An 18,883-nucleotide genomic window follows, 5' to 3' on the forward strand; every position below is an offset into this window, starting at 1 on the left:
CTGTAGGTCAGTGCCATGCCAGAGAAACATCGGGAGATACAAGATCTTTATAAAACGGCTTTATAGGCTGAAACTCATTTATTTTTGATAGTTAGAAGTTGTATTACTTATTTATGCTTTATAGAATAATGAAACGGGAATAACTTGTTTAGATGGAGGAAGATGTACACGGATCTTTAGGAGAAATAATAACTCTAGTTCAAGATAATTGCCATCAAAACATGCTTTGAACTAGAATGGGCACTCGGTAGAGCGCATACCTTCGCATATCACAAGATTGGGCATTGAATTATGAACATGTTGGCATTAGTTGCATTCCAATTGGATATAAATTGACCAAGCTATGGTAAAAAGAAGATTTTGACCTTTTCATGACCTTGACCTTGACCTTTGACCCGATCAATCCCAAAATCTAATCAAATGGTCCCCGGATAATAACCAACCATCCCACCAAATTTCATGCGATTCGGTTTAAAACTTTTTTTGTTATGCGAATAACACGCATACAAATAAATAAATAAATAAATACACGGCGATCAAAACATAACCTTGCGCATTTTCAATGTGAAGGTAATAAATAAATAAATAAATGAATAAATACACGGCGATCAAAACATGACCTACCGCATTTTCAATGCGAAGGTAATAAATAAATAAATAAATACACGGCGATCAAAACATAACCTTCCGCATTTTCAATGCGAAGGTAATGAAGCAAATACACTTCAGCACAACTCTGTTTGGTCTTTTTTACGTCGCTCTTGAACCTCGCTGTTGAGTCTTAATGCTTGCAGTCAAATTCTGGTGAAGATCCAAAAAGTTCTCGCGGACTAAACGCTGCGAGACCTGGTTAGATGTGACCCGAAAGCCTAAAATCCATCCACCCTATTCCCATTTAGAGACATTTACAACATGTGATTTAAAGGATCGTTTTCACATTATTCCCCATTTAAAACTCTTTACCAGGAAGTTTTTTTTTTTAAATGCTCACATTCACATGTCAAATACCTTTTTACATCATCGTGTGAATAATGGAGAACTGTCTGTATAACAAAGGCAGAAGTAGTAGAAGTTTAATTGTCTAAACTCAACCCAGCACAAATTGGACATTAAAACTAATTTAGTGAACTAACTTCATGATAATGGTTCATAGGTAAGTCAATTTAATTTGTACAGCTCAAACAAAGTTTCCTTCAGGGGCTCTCACTTTTATAATAGAGGTTATAATACTTTAATAATAAGTGAGTAACCTGTTAATTTTAAAGCAACTAATGAGATTAGATTAGATTAGATTTTCCGTTATTAGTCCCACAGTGGAGAAATTTCAGGATCACAGCAGCGGGTGCACATTATAGCATTAATAAAAGATACAAATAAAACAAAACACAATAACAATACTAAATACTAATTAATTCAAATAAAAAACAAAAATGTTATTAACTTAGAAGTTATAAATGTGAGTCACTTTCTTTCCAACAAACCATCCCATTCATGTTGTAAGTTATTGTTGTGGAATAACTCTTATTCAAGTTGACAGTTTAACATTTATAACTGCGTAACTTCTGTTTTATAAGGTGAAAAACCTTTTTTGTAATAAGCCAATTCTGTCATTACAGTTTCTCATTGAATGACGTGCTCATGAATAATAATTACTTTCTAATGACCGCTCACATGTTTAGTGCATTTAAAAGTAGGCAAGGGAGTCTTTTTAATAAGTATAAATCCCGTATTAATCTCCAAGCACCACTGATAACGCCTTCATCAGGTGTGCTGTATCAAAGGCGCAATTGTGAGTTATGTTGTACCACGTGACACCCTGAAAAAGCCGCGTCAGCAGTTTTTCCCAGTGACCATAGAGGTTAAAACCTCCAGCAGGTGAGAGCGGGGCACTTGAAAGCCTTGCCGGCCCCGGCTGGCCACGCCATCACAGCACAAACCTCTTTAAACAACTGATAGTGGGACAAAAGGAGGCCGCCGGCATACTTTCCGTGGGCGATATGAGCAAACAGTTGATGACGTTTACTTAAGATTACACGGGACTCGCACACCAAAGGATACCTGGAAAAAAAGAGAGAGAAAAGAGAGCCAGGCAAGAAAGGGAGACATAATAATGGAAAAGAACAAAAGGAATGCTTTAGTCATTTAGTCCACATTGTTGTTTGTCTGTTTGTCGGGGTGTGTGTGTGTGTGTGCACGAGGAGTGGAGGAATGCTGCGTTTCAATGACACGTGCACAAAAAAAGACACGTGGAAAGACATTTCCTGAATGAGAGATAATTTAAGTGGAATTAAATGTTCTCCAACAGCACCGCGGCATCAAGGGGGGATTCAATAAGTTGATTTTGGCATGCGAGGAACGCTTTGTCATGTAGTGTGGAGTGCTTTGTGTTGATTTTTTTTAATTCTTCCTGTGTGTGATAAGAACAAATACAGGAAGAAAAAAAACAGAGTATGGTGGCTGCGAGCGATCAACGTCGTCGGCTTCAAGAGGCACGTGAAAGTGAACGAGGAGATATAATGGCAGTAAAAAATTGTTTCTTTATTTATACTGTTGGGTGGTCTTATGTCTGCATTGCCATTTGCCCTCATAGAAGATAACAACATAAAAAAACAAGACAAAAAAAAAATGTAATTTAAAATATTAATATGCACACAAAAAAATAGTTTCTCTCTCTCGACCCCTTACACATGTCATTAGGTGTTAATGTGAAACATATTGTGCAGAGCATGCTTTAAGTTTTTCAGAGAATATCCAATTTGGGATAATCATTTATTTTTTAAATGTCATTTCCCCACCTTTTTCCTCCCCCTCCCAGTGACATGAAGTGTATCCGGAACTTCTTGCACGTCTTAATTGAGAAGGTGGAAGATGTATCTCTTTTTTATAATGGTTGGTAAACTGACCTGAAGTGGCTTTAAAGGCGATATTCCATGCAAGAGAATAAAGTGTAAAGGAGAAAACGGCATTTCTTTAAAGTCAGATGCTTTAATATTATTAATATAAGTAAGTAAAGTTTATTTATTTTGCAGTACATCAATTAAAACAAGGAGCAAAAAGTACAATACACTGTAAAAGATGTTGCAATAAAATACACCATAAAATAATATGCCTTAAAACAAGCAGAATATTGAGTTTAACCAAATGCCAGAATAAACCGGTATGTTTTGAGATGCAGTTTGAATGAAACACTGTGATAATATACATAGTGTATATATCACAGCTCAGACGTGTATCTCGTGGGTGGGGCTGTGGGGCTCACACACCTTTCTTTCAAAGTGTAGCTTTTAGCTCTCTTCCCTAACAAACACGGAGCCAGACGTCTCCGCCACACACGGCTGCAGCTGATTCCTCCCCCGGAACGTCTCATTTTCTCATTTAGCTCACAAGCGGTTTGGCCCGACACCAATTAGCGCCGTGGCCCTGACCTCGGCTGTCTGCGCCCCAATCAGCCGCTTACACCACTCTATTCTATTTTTGCAGCGCCGTATATATACATAATTCATACCTCAGCTCAGATTTTTGGGGAAGGTTTATGATATAAACTCCCCTCCCCCCCTCTCTAAATCTGGAGAGTATGATTATATCTTCAACTTTATGAAAATAGGAGGCCGGGTGTGTTTCCTTCACCGTTGTTTTACATCTCAGAGGCACGTTGTTGTTTCAAATATAAGACGAGCTTCATGCATGTAATCATCCACCGATACCTGCGATTTTGTAATAAAAGCATAATAATAGTAATAATGTACCCAGTATTTGTTCATGCACTTTCCTGTATTTTTATATATATATATATATATATGTATTCAATGTGCAGAAATGCAGAAAAGAAACCCTTTTAAAATTATTTTTCCATGCTGTGCAATACCACATCTCACCATCGGGGGGTGGGGTCACACCAAAGTGCTGTGCTTGGCCTTTATGAATATGAGAGAGCTGGATGTCAATGAGGAGGGTGTAACGGGGCTTTGAGGATATTTCAATGTAATGGGTTGGAGAATATGTCTTTTTATTCAGGTATATTATGCAGACGAGTGTATTCAGAAATAATAATATGCTGAATAAAAAAAAATCATGGTTTTCTTCCCAACGAGACGAATAGACTCTCCGTATGCGCAACAATTAGATGAACTTTGGTTGTTTAGTCATTAGCCTCTCGAGCTCCTCTTGTTGTTCTCTCGTGGCCTCGCATTACATCTCATTACACAACGCAATTATTTAGATTTAACTCGACGATGTTTGCACACGACGCGTGTTCCATACGTGTATGCATGCGAGCGCATGCGCGACTGTCTGTATCCCATTTGCACGTGTGTGTGTGTGTGTGTGCATGCACATGTCTCTCCTCCTTGACGGGGTCTGCGCGCCCCACCAGGCCGCTCTTGGCCTCCTCCTTTCATTGCTCAGAAACCATCCATTCTGTGTGAGTAATCAGAGCGGTGCCTCCAGGAGCCCAGCCAAGCCTCTCATCCTTGGGCTGCTCAAGAGCTGCTTTAATTAACCATCATACCACAGATGGGATCAATTTTTTCTCCCTCCACCCCTCCACCACCCCCTCTTTCTCTCTCTCTCTCTCTCTCTCTCCTTTCTATCCCGGCTGCTTCTTTCCTGCACCCTTCTCTTCCCATACACAAGCCTCATAATTGCACTGGAACAGTGCCAGCCGGCAAAGTCGGGGCCCCAGACTGCAGGCCTCCTCCTCCTCCTCCTCCTCTCCCTCTGTTCTCCTCCTCAGCCCCATGGCCTCACCTGCTCAATACCTTATTAGTGTCAGGATCTAGAGAGCCATCGCGGATTAACTAAAGAGATGTGAGATTGATTTCTGCCCCTGCAGATAAAATTGAAGTTTTCTCCTCTCGTATGTGTGTGTGCACATGCATGCATGCGTGTGTGTGTGTGTGTGTGTGTGTGTGTGTGTATACCAGAGATGGAGAAAGAAAAGATGTTTAGGCAAAAGACAAAAAAAAAGTGTCTTGCTTCTTTTGGTCTCCAGTCCGTGGCTGCAACGTCTACTGTGTGCGTGTGCACGTGGCCTGTGTGTGCGTGCATTACTATTCTCTAGTGCGTATGAAATGAGGGTTTGCTAATTTGCTATCGGAAGGCCCACTTGAGCCTCTGCCTCTCACAACAAATTATTCCCCTCTCTTGCTTTATACCTTCATTGGTTTTCACGAAGCCACTAGACGGACCTGTCGACTGTATTCTGGAGAGTCACACACACACACACACACACACACACATGGGCAGAAACATACATGCACAACCACCAATTTGAAAGTCCAATCTTGCATCTCTAATCTGCCCTGCGGTAATAGTCCAGAGAAATGACCCGTTCTGGGGAGGAGTGTTGACAGAAATAGCGCCGTATTGATTATTCATGGCTACACGTGTGTCAACAAGGTCTCGGAGGCATGCCAGTTGTGCCGATAGATTAACATCTATTTCAGAGATAGGTGAATTTGTCGCGGTGTGTGTGTATGTTGCGGGGGGGGGGGGGGGGCTGTATAGCGAGGTGGAGGGTTTGTCTCCTCAGGATTGTGCTGTAATCACAGGCCTCCGTCTGCATGGCACATCTCAAGAGCGGTGTCAGCTGGGCTCTCCTCTGTTTGCTAATAGCAGGGAGGGGGGTGAGAGGGGGGGGGGGGGTCAGGACTCTCTCTCTCTCTCTCTCTCTCTCACAAAGAGGTGCGTTTGATCCCCCAGGTATGGGACCCCGAAGGGAACGAGGTGACACGACTGAATACTAACAGGGCAGCGCTACACGGCTGCTTATACCTTTCATCTGGTGTGTGTGTGTGTGTGTGTGTGTGAGACACACACTTAGGATATCCAACAGTTAGCCCTGGATTCATTTTGTCTGGAGGTCTTAAAAACTGTAACTAGCGGTAATAAGCCTGCAGCAGACCAATTCTAACCAAAGAACAACTTTCCTACCCAATGTGATGGCAGGTGTGGCGTTTTTGCCCTTTTGTGTGTGTGTGTTACAGCTGCTGATTTGCAGTGTGTGTGTGTGTGTGTGTGCGTGTGTTTGTGCGTCTGCCATTGTGGCGGCCCCGGTTGTGTAGCAGTTCACGGGTCCCAGGGCCCAGCTGCCACAAGTGAGGCAGAAGAGTCGGGCATCATTGTGGTGTGATTTCCTCCTCTCCGTGCAGATGGAGTGTTTTTGTCAGAGCGAGGGCCGCTGTGATTGCCTCTTCGCCACCGGTGTCAGCCCCGGGATAATACTGCTGCCCCCCCCCCCCACTCCCCAGGAACAAAACAGGATCAGCACAATCCATTTTCTTTTCTTTTTTTCTCGCTTGCCAAAATGGAATAATTTCAAAGAGACCAAACCAAAACCCCTGGTAGTCTCCAGAAAGCCCCCCGGGGGGAGGAAAAAGAAACTAAAAAAATCAAAAAGACAACCATTATGGCAAAGAAATAGTGAGAGAGGTGTTCCACCTTTCTTTGTATTTTGGCTCTCCCCAAACGCCGAACACCGAACACCACGACGAACAAGCTGCATCCAAAGAGACAATGAAAGTGGGATTGGAGAGCAGAAGCTGGCAATCTCACCAAAAGCAAGAGCAGCAAAGAGCAATGCACTGGAAGAGGAACGGGCACCGACTACAGATGGAAGTCTCCAGTTAACCCCCCCTCCCCATATCCCCCCCCCCCTTCTTCGAGTCCTGCAGCCACACTCTAATCTCTACGGTTTTTTCTTTTCCATTTTATATCCAGAGTCCATGTACATCGGTTCTATGGTACCCATCTATGCCCTTTACAAACCTAATGACACTCCAGCAAAGTGTGGTTGGCTGAGAGAGGGACCCCTCTCCCCCCCCCTCCTTCCCACGAGGAGCTGAGAGCATCTTATTGCAGAAAAAGGAGGTCTAAGAGTGTTGTTGTGATGCCCGGCTCCGTATTCTCTGGGTCATAGATATTCAAGAAGTGCACCTCCCTCCCTCTTCTTCCCCCCCCCCCCCCCCCACGTTACCTGAACACATCGTGGACCACCTGCACGTGAGTATCCATGCCGAGACGGTCGGTGAACGACGGTGTGGCGACGTCGTCGTCGCGAGTGTGTCACAGAAATGATCCAAAGCGACTCGTCTCACACTCAACTGTGGCTTTCTTTTTTTCCCTCTTCTTTTTATTTTAAGAGAAATAACTCTCCACACATGTCTTCTTCTCAAGAAGCACGCACAGGTGTGCTCGAAGGACAATATCGGAAAGTAGTCACCTATTATTGTACAGTGCAGAATGAATAAAGAGTGATTGAGTGTGCAGTCCTGAGGGAGAGAGAGAAGAGGAGAGAGAGGCCTAAATGAGGTGAAGGGAAGTGTCCAGTAGGGGGTCTGCTGCTGTCGGAAGAGAGAGGGGGGGGGGGGGGTTTGGGGCTAAGTGTCTCATCAGCATCCAGCTCAGGTGCAGCCGGGCCCACGCGCACTAACTACGCCCTGACTTGATTGTAATTGCCTGAATTCGACTCCCGCTGCTCCCTCCGCGGCAATACCACGGGCACATTTAACTCCGGAGGGGGGGGGGGGGGGGGGCGAGAGCAGCTGACGCGCCTCTGGTTGAAGCGAGGGGGGTACCCGTTGGCTTTGTTGGGGAGGGCGGGGGGGAAGAGGGGGTCACAGGTGCATGCAACAACCCCCCCCCCCCCCCCCCTCTGGGTGTTTGTGAACATGAAACAAGTGTGACTGCTTTCCTCCCACAGTGATGGCATGAGGGTGACGGAGGTATTTTTCGTAGTGAATTCGCCCCTCGGCTGACCTGAGGTCAGGTCATTCTGGGACTGTTTTTTGGGGGGGGGGGATCTCTCGATTATTCATGAAAAAATGAAACTTTTCTATAATTTTGGTGCTATAAACACGTTTTTTTAAATTTTGTTATTAAGAGCTATATGTGAAATCTATAAATATATCTTTAAACATTATCTTTAAAAACATCTCCACACAATTGGACCAAAGAAATAAAGCAAAAAAACACACCACACACACACACACAGTGTTATTGTCGTCCAATTCAAAGACAAAGTACCTGCACTTGATTCCTTCATCTTTCCTCCTACAGTACTTTTATTTTATTTTATGGAAATTGCACAAATAAAAATGAAACAACCATCAACAACTTTACAGTAAATACTTTTTTTCCTTCTTTTTTTCCCTATAACAATGAATATGAATTTGAGTCCTTTTTGTTTGTGACATTTGTAACTGACAAGGACGTGAATGAAGTACCTCTCACTAAAGCCCTTATTAAAATAAAAACAAAACAAGATACACAAAATATTTCACGAGCATAAAACTAGTGAGTACACGTAATCTATATGGTTTTACCGGCTTTTCTGGAAAACTGCAGCGGGGTCAACTTTAAGAAGTTAGCCTGTGGCGCTCATCCTGTGATAATGGGCGCCGTCTGTAATGAAGAACAGGCTTGTTGCCAACAGGTGGTCTCTTTAAAAAAAGACCAGAGCCGAAGCACTCAGGATGGGGGGGGGGGGGGGGGCTGCCATGGCAAAAATGTGTCAGAATCTAATGTTCTGCAGAGTGAAAAGCCAGGTTTTTTTTACTTGGTTTTTTTTCTTCCCATCTTTTGTTCCCCAGCTCAAGATTTAGCCTTGTTCCTCCATTGTTCGGGGGAGGGGGGGGGGGGGGCACATACGAGCAACAGTCTTTTTTTTTGACACGGAGCCACAGGATGAATAAAGACCCCGGAGCTGACTAGTCACACACAGGAAAGAGCTTTTCTTTTTTCTCTTTTTTTTTGGCGAAGGGGTGCTTGTTGGAAGCCCCATTAAGAGTTTTGTGAGATATGAATGGATATGAATCCTCTCCAAGTGACCTCACCAAACAAAAAAACAAAAAAATACAAACCGGACCCCCATAGAACACCTCTGTGTCTTTCTCTTCTTCTTCTTCCAACCACCACGGTTCCCAAGGACGTTGCAAGAAATCAGGCACTGATTGACAGGCGGGGGAATTACACAGAGTCAATGAGGAAGTGGCTCTTTTGTCCACTTCATAAAGGGTTTACACTATTTCCCACCCAACTTTTTTGGAGCGCTTACAACCACTGACACTAATGTTGACTTTTTTTAATTTTATTTTCTCATGAACTGGAGGAAGTAAACCAGGCGGTTAGGTCACACACATGTCGCGTTGTTACGATCTAAACTTTACTGCTTAAAAAAAGAAGAAGTTAAATTCACTTGTCGTGATGTTCTCTGTGCGATAAAAACATGGATAAAGATAATGAGATATTTCGTGAGCCACTTCAGGCGGCGTGCTCGGGCTCAATGGGCAGATGACGGGGTGGATCCCACCAAATACAAGCCTTTTTGTCCGGCTCCATAATTCATTTGTTCCACTCGGGGCCAATTTGTCCTCATTAACCCTCATGAGGGGACTGTGTGTCTGAGACACACACAAAAAAAAGCTCCAGGGGAACAATGAGGCCCCCCCCCCCTCCAGCCCCCCAACCCCTTCAATGTCCAGCCACATGGCCGAGGCTCAAGTGCTCTCCCCTTCCCCAAATGTGCATTGTGGTCCCTCGGTGCCCAGAAGGTTCCAGTCTATGGAGCAAGAGGGGTGTACACCTGAAAGAAAAAAAATCCCATTTCCGCGTTTAAGAATGAAATATCTCTTCCCCACCCCAAAAAAAAAAAAGGACAATGCAAACGTCTCCTTTGTGTTCGGGTCACTCCATCAATCTACTCTGAAATAAATCTTGACGTGCACGTACAAAGAGCAACGGCAGAGCGATGAAGGGGAGTTAGTCGTTTAGAAGAGGAGATTTTTCTTCTTCTCTAGTTCTGTTTCATCACACCTGTTGCAGAATTACTTTTTAAAAAACATTTTTTTTAAAAGTACGTTTTAAACTTTTATTTGAATAAGTCGCTTGTGTGAATGTCCTGTACTAAAGTTGTCATAAGTGCTCGTACTTTACTTTAATATTAAGTTTTGTTATGCTCATTTAATTGATAAGCATAAGCTTTGCTAGGAAAATTAAACTTTGAATTTCTAAAATATCCTTTAAAAAAGTTTATAGGTTTAATTGCATGAACGATTTTCATCGCAGTTTTTTAATCTTTAAACATAATCTTTAAGTTCACTTTATTACTTTTGATTTAATACATACAGTTTTTTAAATATGAAAGATCGACTTTTACACTGACACGAAGTTCCCGTTTAGGATGACAACACTTCCCAGCTCACTGTCATCATCCTGTGTTTTGGCTCCAGAACCTCAACCGGGTTCACTCCCAAAGTGTCAACGGGAGTCAGTGGGACTGTGAGTTGTTGTGCGAGCGCCTCGCTCGTCGACGCGTCTCAGCATGGCGCTCAGCGGCGGCTCATTGAATGTGGTTTGTTGGGTCTTCAATATGTTTTCCAAACAGAGTTTCAGTAATCAGGTCATTTGCTTTAATGACAACCATTATCGTCACGCAGCAGTCAGGCAGACGCATCAGGTGCTCCCAGATTCATATCTCACACACACACACACACACACACACACACACACACACACACACACACACACACACACACACACACACACACACACACACACACACACACACACACACAGCTTTAAGAGACTAAAGATGTGTTCAATGCATTTTTACATCAGATTTGTTTACTGTCGTTTCGACGTGAAGTTCAGATTCTTAATTAATCCGCAAATATTTATAATTAAATGGTGCTTAAAGTTTTCATTTCTATTAGATAATATACTGTCTTTTTTTACACTAATATATACTATACCTTTACTTTTAAATACTTTTTTATGACATACTACTCTTTCACGACATTCTTTTTGAACCTTTTATTGGAATAGTACATTACATTTTTAATGCATACTTTGACTTCTGTTTAACGATTTTTTGACTTGTCTGACTTACTTTACGACTTTTTATTATTATTTTTTGAGATGCAATCTTATGACAATTTTTGACCGAACATTAATTTGTTTGACATTATGCTATATTCATTATTCACCTTTTTCCACAACATGCTGTGAATGTGTACGACTTATTAAACAACATGTTATGAAATTTATTTAGAAATGCTATACTGAACTTTTTACATATTTTCCAACATACTTTAAACGATGACTTTTATAATTAATCTTCATCGCATATGATTGTTTTTACATTCCTAGAAAACACTACAATATGATCTTTTGACTTTAATGACATCCTCTACTAAACTGCAGTAAAAAGGACTTTTTAACCCTCCTGTTACCTTCGGGTCAATTTGACCCCATTCAATGTTTAATGTCGGTGTTCTTTCGGGTCAATTTGACCCCAGGCTGTTTTTCACTGTGTCAAACATATAAGAAATATCAACTTTTTTATATATTTAAAGGGCTATTTAGGTAGTCAACAAACAAACAAAGTACCTCACACTTAAACTTGGAAAACAATATTCATTCTAATAATTTTCTGGAGGTTTTAATTGCTGGGGTCAAATTGACCCCGAGGGTAAAATATGTCAGTAAATATAAAGGTAACAGGAGGGTTAAACATTGAATGGGGTCAAATTGACCCGAAGGTAACAGGAGGGTTAAGGGAATCTGGTTCTTGGAAACAATACCACTTCTGGTCACAAGGGGCGCCAAACTCACCACGGAATGACCGTTCCTCGTCGTAGCTTTGAGTTCACGATGAAGTTACAAGTCCAGTTTTCCAAGGAAACATTTATTTTTTTCAATCTAAAGTAACAATGATATCTCAGTTAATTACACAACGAGAGGAAAACAGTTGTTTCCTCCATTTAAAAAAAACGAAGCTTATCTGAAATGTTTGTGAAAAGAACGAATGAAGAAGAAAAAACAACGATGCGTAAATAAACTGTGTTGTTGTTGTGGTGGTGGTGATTTTTTTTACAATGGACACTCAAATTCATTCACCCTCTTCAGTAGAGCTGCTTTCACCGCGATGATCTTCTCATCCAGCTCCGTCAGGCTGTAGGCCTGAAGATCACAGCGAGGGAAAAGAAAACCCATCAGCCCACCAACAAGAGTTGAACCCTGGACTTCCAATATGCAGCGAAAGGAAACCGAGCAGCTCCTCACCTGAGCCGGAGACGTCTTCGGTCGTTTGTGGAGGTGAGCCTACCAAATAAAAATAATTAAAAAAACACAAAGTGCACGTTAGATCTTTCAATTCGTAACATGTCGAAACCGCCTCAAGCTTTGAGAAGCACTCAAAAGAAGACGGAAACTTAACTTTCATAAGCAAAAAACAACGATTCATCCAATTTGATTTGCTATTTTAAAAGTGTCAGCCTTTATTGGATATGGAAGAGAAATAACTCCATCACACCCTCCTCCCTCAGACCTAAACAGGGCTGTGACACCTTCTCTAAGATATGTGTTTTAAAATAGTGTAGAATAGCACTTTAAAAAAAAAAAAGTGCTGCATATTTAGGAGCTTTCTTTTACTGTTCCGCGTCACTTTGTTGTTCCTGAAATTGTGTGCAAACTGTGTGCCGCTCTCAAGCAGACGCCAGACTACAGTATTTTCAGAAACTGCCAAAAAAAGAAGAAAAAGGGGGGGGGGGGGCACTCCGAATATAAAAGAGCCCCATCAGTTTATTCAAAAAGACACTCGACATCTCTCACACATCCCGCACAGCGAGTCAAACGCAGATGGAGAGCGGCGCATATATTCACAGAGGCGGCGGCGTGCTGTGTGAAGAGAGACACCGGCGTGAAGAGACATGCAGCATCTTCACTTAATCACAGAGCTGCACACGCGGCGGCCGGACCGGAGAATTAAGAGTCCGCCGAGTCGCACGTGAAGTCCACGGTATCGCTGCACTGTTTCCAGGCTGTGCTTTCCATAAAAATCACGGCATAGTAAAGAAAAAGAAGAAAAAAAAGTATATTTCTCGAGTGACCTCTGAAAGTTAAAGTAAATGTAACCACGAGCGTTGCATTTAAAAAAAGAAATTCAAATCAGCTTTAAGTGCAAGTGGAAGAGGGGAACGTGTTGAAGTATCGGGGGCAAATAAGAGGAAACACCATTAGCATCAGCCACAGACTCCTCTCTGCGAGGAGATCTCATTTTATTTGACATCAGACGCATGAAATGCCAAAACTGAGGGAGACGTGTGGGAAAGGATTCTAAAGTAACAAACAGGAGAAACGGACAGGTAGCTTGTTGGGTAGTGCTGCTGTGGATAGGCTATACATCCGTATTATATCATATTACAGGACTGTCTCAGAAAATTAGAATATTGTGATGAAGTTCTTTATTTTCTGCAATGCAATTAAAAAAACAAAAATGTCATGCATTCTGGAATCATTACAAATCAACTGAAATATTGCAAGCCTTTTATTCTTTTAATATTGCTGATTATGGCTTACAGCTTAAGAAAACTCAAATATCCTATCTCTAAATATTAGAATATCATGAAAAAGTATACTAGTAGGGTATTAAACAAATCACTTGAATTGTCTAATTAACTCGAAACACCTGCAAGGGTTTCCTGAGCCTTGACAAACACTCAGCTGTTATAAATCTTTTTTTTTACTTGGTCTGAGGAAATATTAAAATTTTATGAGATAGGATTTTAGAGTTTTCTTAAGCTGTAAGCCATAATCAGCAATATTAAAAGAATAAAAGGCTTGCAATATTTCAGTTGATTTGTAATGAATCCAGAATGCATGACATTTTTGTTTTTTAAATTGCATTACAGAAAATAAAGAACTTTATCACAATATTCTAATTTTCTGAGACAGTCCTGTATATGGGCGTCGGGTTATCGGCTTTTATTTAGAAAATCGTAATAAAGCACAAGTGTCACTTCCTGGTTTTTACAAGCTGCGTTTCAGTTTTCACATTTTCTGAACTTGGGAGATTGTTCCAACTGTTGAATGATTTGACTTTTCTCACTAAGTCACTGTATCCACAATACTGATGATACTTTAGAAAAGAAAAATATATATATATACAGGACTGTCTCAGAAAATTAGAATATTGTGATGAAGTTCTTTATTTTCTGTAATGCAATTTAAAAAACAAAAATGTCATGCATTCTGGATTCATTACAAATCAACTGAAATATTGCAAGCCTTTTATTCTGATTTATTGCTGATTATGGCTTACAGCTTAAGAAAACTCAAATATCCTATCTCTAAATATTAGAATATCATGAAAAAGTATACTAGTAGGGTATTAAACAAATCACTTGAATTGTCTAATTAACTCGAAACACCTGCAAGGGTTTCCTGAGCCTTGACAAACACTCAGCTGTTATAAATCTTTTTTTTTACTTGGTCTGAGGAAATATTAAAATTTTATGAGATAGGATTTTAGAGTTTTCTTAAGCTGTAAGCCATAATCAGCAATATTAAAAGAATAAAAGGCTTGCAATATTTCAGTTGATTTGTAATGAATCCAGAATGCATGACATTTTTGTTTTTTTAATTGCATTACAGAAAATAAAGAACTTTATCACAATATTCTAATTTTCTGAGACAGTCCTGTATATGTATATCATCGCAATATCGATCGGTATCGGCTAAACAAAATATTGTGATTTGTTCTACATATTGTGTATACCTCAAGAATATATATATATATGTGTAACGGACTGGGAGAATATACTGTCCAATTAAAAAAGGCACACACACAGCTCTGCAGTTCAGATGCATGTAACAGGGAAGGAGTTTACCTACGATTTCTAGTAACTTGATTACACGTGTGTAAATTAAGTCACACATCTCATTCATATATATATTTTATATTTATATATATCTATAAAATATATATATAAATAAAATATATATATATATATATTTCAAAGCCGAGGCTCACCGTGGACTGGAAGTACTCCGGCGAGAGTCCCTCCAACTCCAGGATTCGATCCTCCAGCTTCTTCAGTCTCTGGTAGACGCTCAGTGGAACCGGGCCGGCTAGAGAATAAAGACAAATACAACGCGTGTAGACGAAGGAAGGAGAGTAAGGAACGCCTCAGAGTAAGAAGAGAGAGGTACGGTCTTAATAAAAGGAGTTCAGATACAAGCGTAAGAAAACATAATATGCATCGAGAGGCGCTGTGTGTGTGTGTGTGTGTGTGTTGCTCTGTCCTTCTCTGACCTGTGGGGAGCTTCAGGTGATTCTCGATGTTGTGGAGTCGTTCTTCTATCGCTGCATTTCCACAGTCTCTCGCCATCGGGCCCCTCTGCTGCTCCCCGGCCTCTCCTGGTCCGGCCCCCCCTCCCCCACTGCGCGTCTGGGGCCCGTACGTGTTCACAACCCGCGTAACTACAGCCGGATGCACAAGCGGAAGACACAAGATATTAACCAGAGACGAGATAACATTGTACAGAGGGGTTAGTTGGATCAATGTTCGTGCTTTTAAATTGTTCAGCACATATTTCTGGATGAGTTCTTGCATCAAGCGGACTAAAAAAAACACATTTAGTTATAACACATGTACGGTACTGTAGAGTGACATTAACTCGTATGTCGTCACCTTCCTAAAATAATATCCAACGTCATTTTTTTTGCATAAATCATCTCCTCATGATACCTCTGGTAAAAGCTCCGACATCCTCATTTAAACACATCATGTGATTCCACCTCCTGTAATATAATATATCACAATATCATTTCATGATCAATATGTGGTCGAGTTTTTAGTGTTTTCTGAAAAACCTGTACAAATTACGTGGGCCATTATTTTAGGAAGGTTTACATTTCTTGTCATTTTCTAACAGGATTTAAAAGTTTATGAACATATGACTATTACAAAAATCAGGGTGCATACACATGTTGACCAATGGACTTCCAGGACTTTAAACCAAATTTCCATGACTAAACATTTTGTGAAATCTCGGTGTGTACACGAGTATATAACCTTAAATGACACAAATGAATGAGACAATAGTTTGATTAAAAAGAATAAATATTTATATAAATGTTTATTCTTTTAAATCAAACTGTGTTAATGAACATGAATATAAAACATTTTCAAGGACTTTTCCAAAACCATTGGGATTAAAACATTTTTTCCCAAGGACTTTTATCCAGGCCAGGAAATAAACATTTTAAATGTCATGACTTTTCCAGGTTTGCCATGACCTGCAGAATAGTATGTGCAACTCTAAAAGTTGATCTTGTTACCTTTCACATGGCTCTTATAACCTGGATACGGAGTGAACACGGCTTCTGTTCTGGCACAGCTGTTTTCAACTGGAGAGAAAATACGGATTAAAAAATATTGTTTGAAGAAATACATGTCTTACACCCATACAATTGTTACCATTAGTGTGTAGTGAGTTATATATATATATATTAATTACTGGTGTCTCGCACATGCTTTGAAATAAGAAAAAAAAATCCCTGTCTGGTGTTTTTCTGGACTTAGCTGGTTGTGCTTTAAGGGCCGAGTGTGTTAGCTACTTCAGCCCCACTCTTGGAGCAGTTCAGCCTGACCTCTCGCCTGTGGAAATCAGCTCTCTCCCAAACATTGGCAATCTGTGTGCAGGCTCCTTCCCTCCTCCCTCCCTCCCCCCTCCCCCCAAAACCTCTTTCCCCCATTCTCACCCTGATTGCAGTCGATCACGTTGCAAAATTCACGTATATTGTTTTCATTGATCTCCATTTGCTTGCGTTCCATAAATGCAGATATTCTTCGCTCAATCTGGGGGTGACGAGAAGGAGAGACGACACAGATAATGAGATGCTACGGATGGATGAGCTATTGATAGGTGTCAAGAATGCAATGAGGCTCGTTGTCGTTGTTTTCTTCGGCCTCTGTGAGTGTGATGGTCTGGGGTGCAAACGGTCATGTACACGGAATAAGAAATGCAAGTGGGGCATCATTCCAGGTAGCCCAAAAAAGTTTAACTGCTCGCCAATCATCACATGATGGAATATGAATACTGTTTGCTTGGCGACCAAAATAAATGCACAACAGAATGGGGCCCTCTTGTCCTTCATCCACATGCAATCTCAGAGTAATGAGCATCCACTTCATAATCCATCAAGGACCTGGCCCTCTCTCAAAGCCCTCCAGCAATGTGGTCTGCTCTACCCCAACCGCAGCACTGAAGGACCCCCTTATTCTCCGCTGAATTCGGCTTATCAGATCTCCATCAAACATTTGCTTCACTGCGGCACGTCAAGCAATTACTTATGATTATTCATTTGCTTGACAGAGACTAAAGAGCGCACTAAAAAAATGTCACCGCCAGAACAGCTGACAGATCTGCCGACGGGGGACTAACCTCTGACTTCCTGGCTCTGATCTGAATCATGACATCATCGGCAGCCGCCGTCGTCTTTCTTTCTGCGTCCTCCGGGCCGGAAGGATAGTACTCAGACAGCGTCGTCGTCTGCTCTCTGAGGGGCAGCGAGGCGGCGGCGTCGACTGATGCGTCGTCTTTTGTAGACGGTGCATCGCGGTGAGCCTCCACCAGCGTCTTTAAGCTCTCTGATACGGCCTATTTCAACAAAACAGCAAAGCACACATTATATATTTTAAATTAAATCCCCTACTAAACAAGCGTAACATGATATGATACATTTAAGAAGAATAAATAGCCTTGTGCCTTCATAAATAATGATGGATTTGGTCATCAATTCAGCAAAAAACCTTTTAGTTTTTATAACCACGATGAAATCATGCAATTCAACCAAACGCAGCCACTTTACCTGTAATTGAGTGACGTGCTGCTGCAGACAGGCGTACACGCGAGTGTCTGGAGACGACGGTAGATCCACAGCATCGATGCTGACTTCTATTCTCAGAGCAGCATCACTTAGTTTGAGCTTTACACACACACACACACACACACACACACACACACACACACACACACACACACACACACACACACACACACACACACACACACACACACACACACACACACACACACACACACACACACACACACAGAGTAAGGCTACATTGCCCTGGACATTAGCGTCACGCACATTCAGTGTTTAACATAATTAATTGATCATACATGAGCAGCCATTTTTTTGATATTAGAATTAGGGGTTTTATAATTGTCTCTTTTTAAAAGAGGAAATTAAAGATAAGTATCTGCTGCTTCCAGCTTTTTTTCATTTTTTTTTTTTCAATGTGCAGTATTACGTTGCAAATTTATTCCTGCCACATCATTTTAAATGTAATATATTTTGGGTTGTGGACTGTTTGTTCAGACAAAACAAACAGACCAAAACATCCTCTCTCTCTCTCTCTCGCTCTGGGGACCTTTTGTTTTGGTGTTGCTAGTCTTATTCTTGCTTAAAAGAGAAAGGACCGGAATAGAGATTACATATGTACATAATAATTCAACCAGATGGTCATTATGTAATTAAGCCAACATGTTAAATACAGGTTTCCGGGATGAGGAGGGGAAAAGCTCCGTACGGGGTTAATGAAGGGATTTTTCTTGACTCCCCATCTAACCAGTGCTGATGCTAAAAACATTAGCATGCAGCGAGCTAACTAATTAAACTACGCGAACGGAAGGGAAACGTCTCTCGGTGGGACCTCGGGCTAACACAATGTCGACCAACCTCTTTCCCGAAGCTTGACAACAGCTTCAGGACCGCACACACGCAGTCCCTATAGCTGGACAGTCTGCTGGCGTCGTTAGGAGGAGCGTCGTTTCCAGTCAGCTTCATTGTCTCCGCCATTGCAGTCCGACGGCAGGCTGGACAATGCTGCTCGCTGATTGGTTAGAATGAGACCGCGTGAGCGCAGGAGAATGAGAGCGCGCGCTCACACGCATGCGCGAACTAACAGACGTTGGCTTGTGAGGCATGTGTATACCACGTATTACTTTATATTTAGTTTCATTTAATGAAGTTTTATTATAATTTCCTTTTTTGGGGCTCTATTCGACTATTAATCTTTTAATATTTCTTTCT

The 18,883-nt window shown here is 41.4% G+C and overlaps 1 protein-coding gene across 1 annotated transcript; it reads right to left on the reverse strand.

The window, feature by feature from the left end:
• Positions 1-11,667: 11,667 nt before the first annotated feature.
• Positions 11,668-18,653, reverse strand: mbip (MAP3K12 binding inhibitory protein 1). The gene is made up of 9 exons (XM_056427029.1): positions 18,530-18,653; positions 17,654-17,770; positions 17,227-17,442; positions 16,544-16,640; positions 16,121-16,189; positions 15,092-15,259; positions 14,810-14,907; positions 12,061-12,099; positions 11,668-11,958 (listed from the first exon to the last, which is right to left on the reverse strand). The coding sequence occupies exons 1-9, from the start codon at positions 18,647-18,649 to the stop codon at positions 11,869-11,871; spliced, it is 1,014 nt and encodes a 337-aa protein (XP_056283004.1). The 5' UTR covers positions 18,650-18,653; the 3' UTR covers positions 11,668-11,868.
• Between the last annotated feature and the right edge of the window lie 230 nt (positions 18,654-18,883).

The sequence above is a fragment of the Pseudoliparis swirei genome, chromosome 11, assembly GCF_029220125.1.
Source record: "Pseudoliparis swirei isolate HS2019 ecotype Mariana Trench chromosome 11, NWPU_hadal_v1, whole genome shotgun sequence".
NCBI lineage: Eukaryota > Metazoa > Chordata > Actinopteri > Perciformes > Liparidae > Pseudoliparis > Pseudoliparis swirei.

What these genes read in the sequence shown, in the direction of transcription:
- mbip (XM_056427029.1), bottom strand. Translation starts at nt 18,649, where the DNA reads ATGGCGGAGACAATGAAGCTGACTGGAAACGACGCTCCTCCTAACGAC. An exon ending in CGTGATCGACTGCAATCAGG is followed by an intron (nt 16,190 to 16,543) that starts GTGAGAATGGGG and finishes TTTTCTCTCCAG; the next exon opens with TTGAAAACAGCTGTGCCAGA. An exon ending in TTATAAGAGCCATGTGAAAG is followed by an intron (nt 15,260 to 16,120) that starts GTAACAAGATCA and finishes ATCCGGCTGTAG; the next exon opens with TTACGCGGGTTGTGAACACG.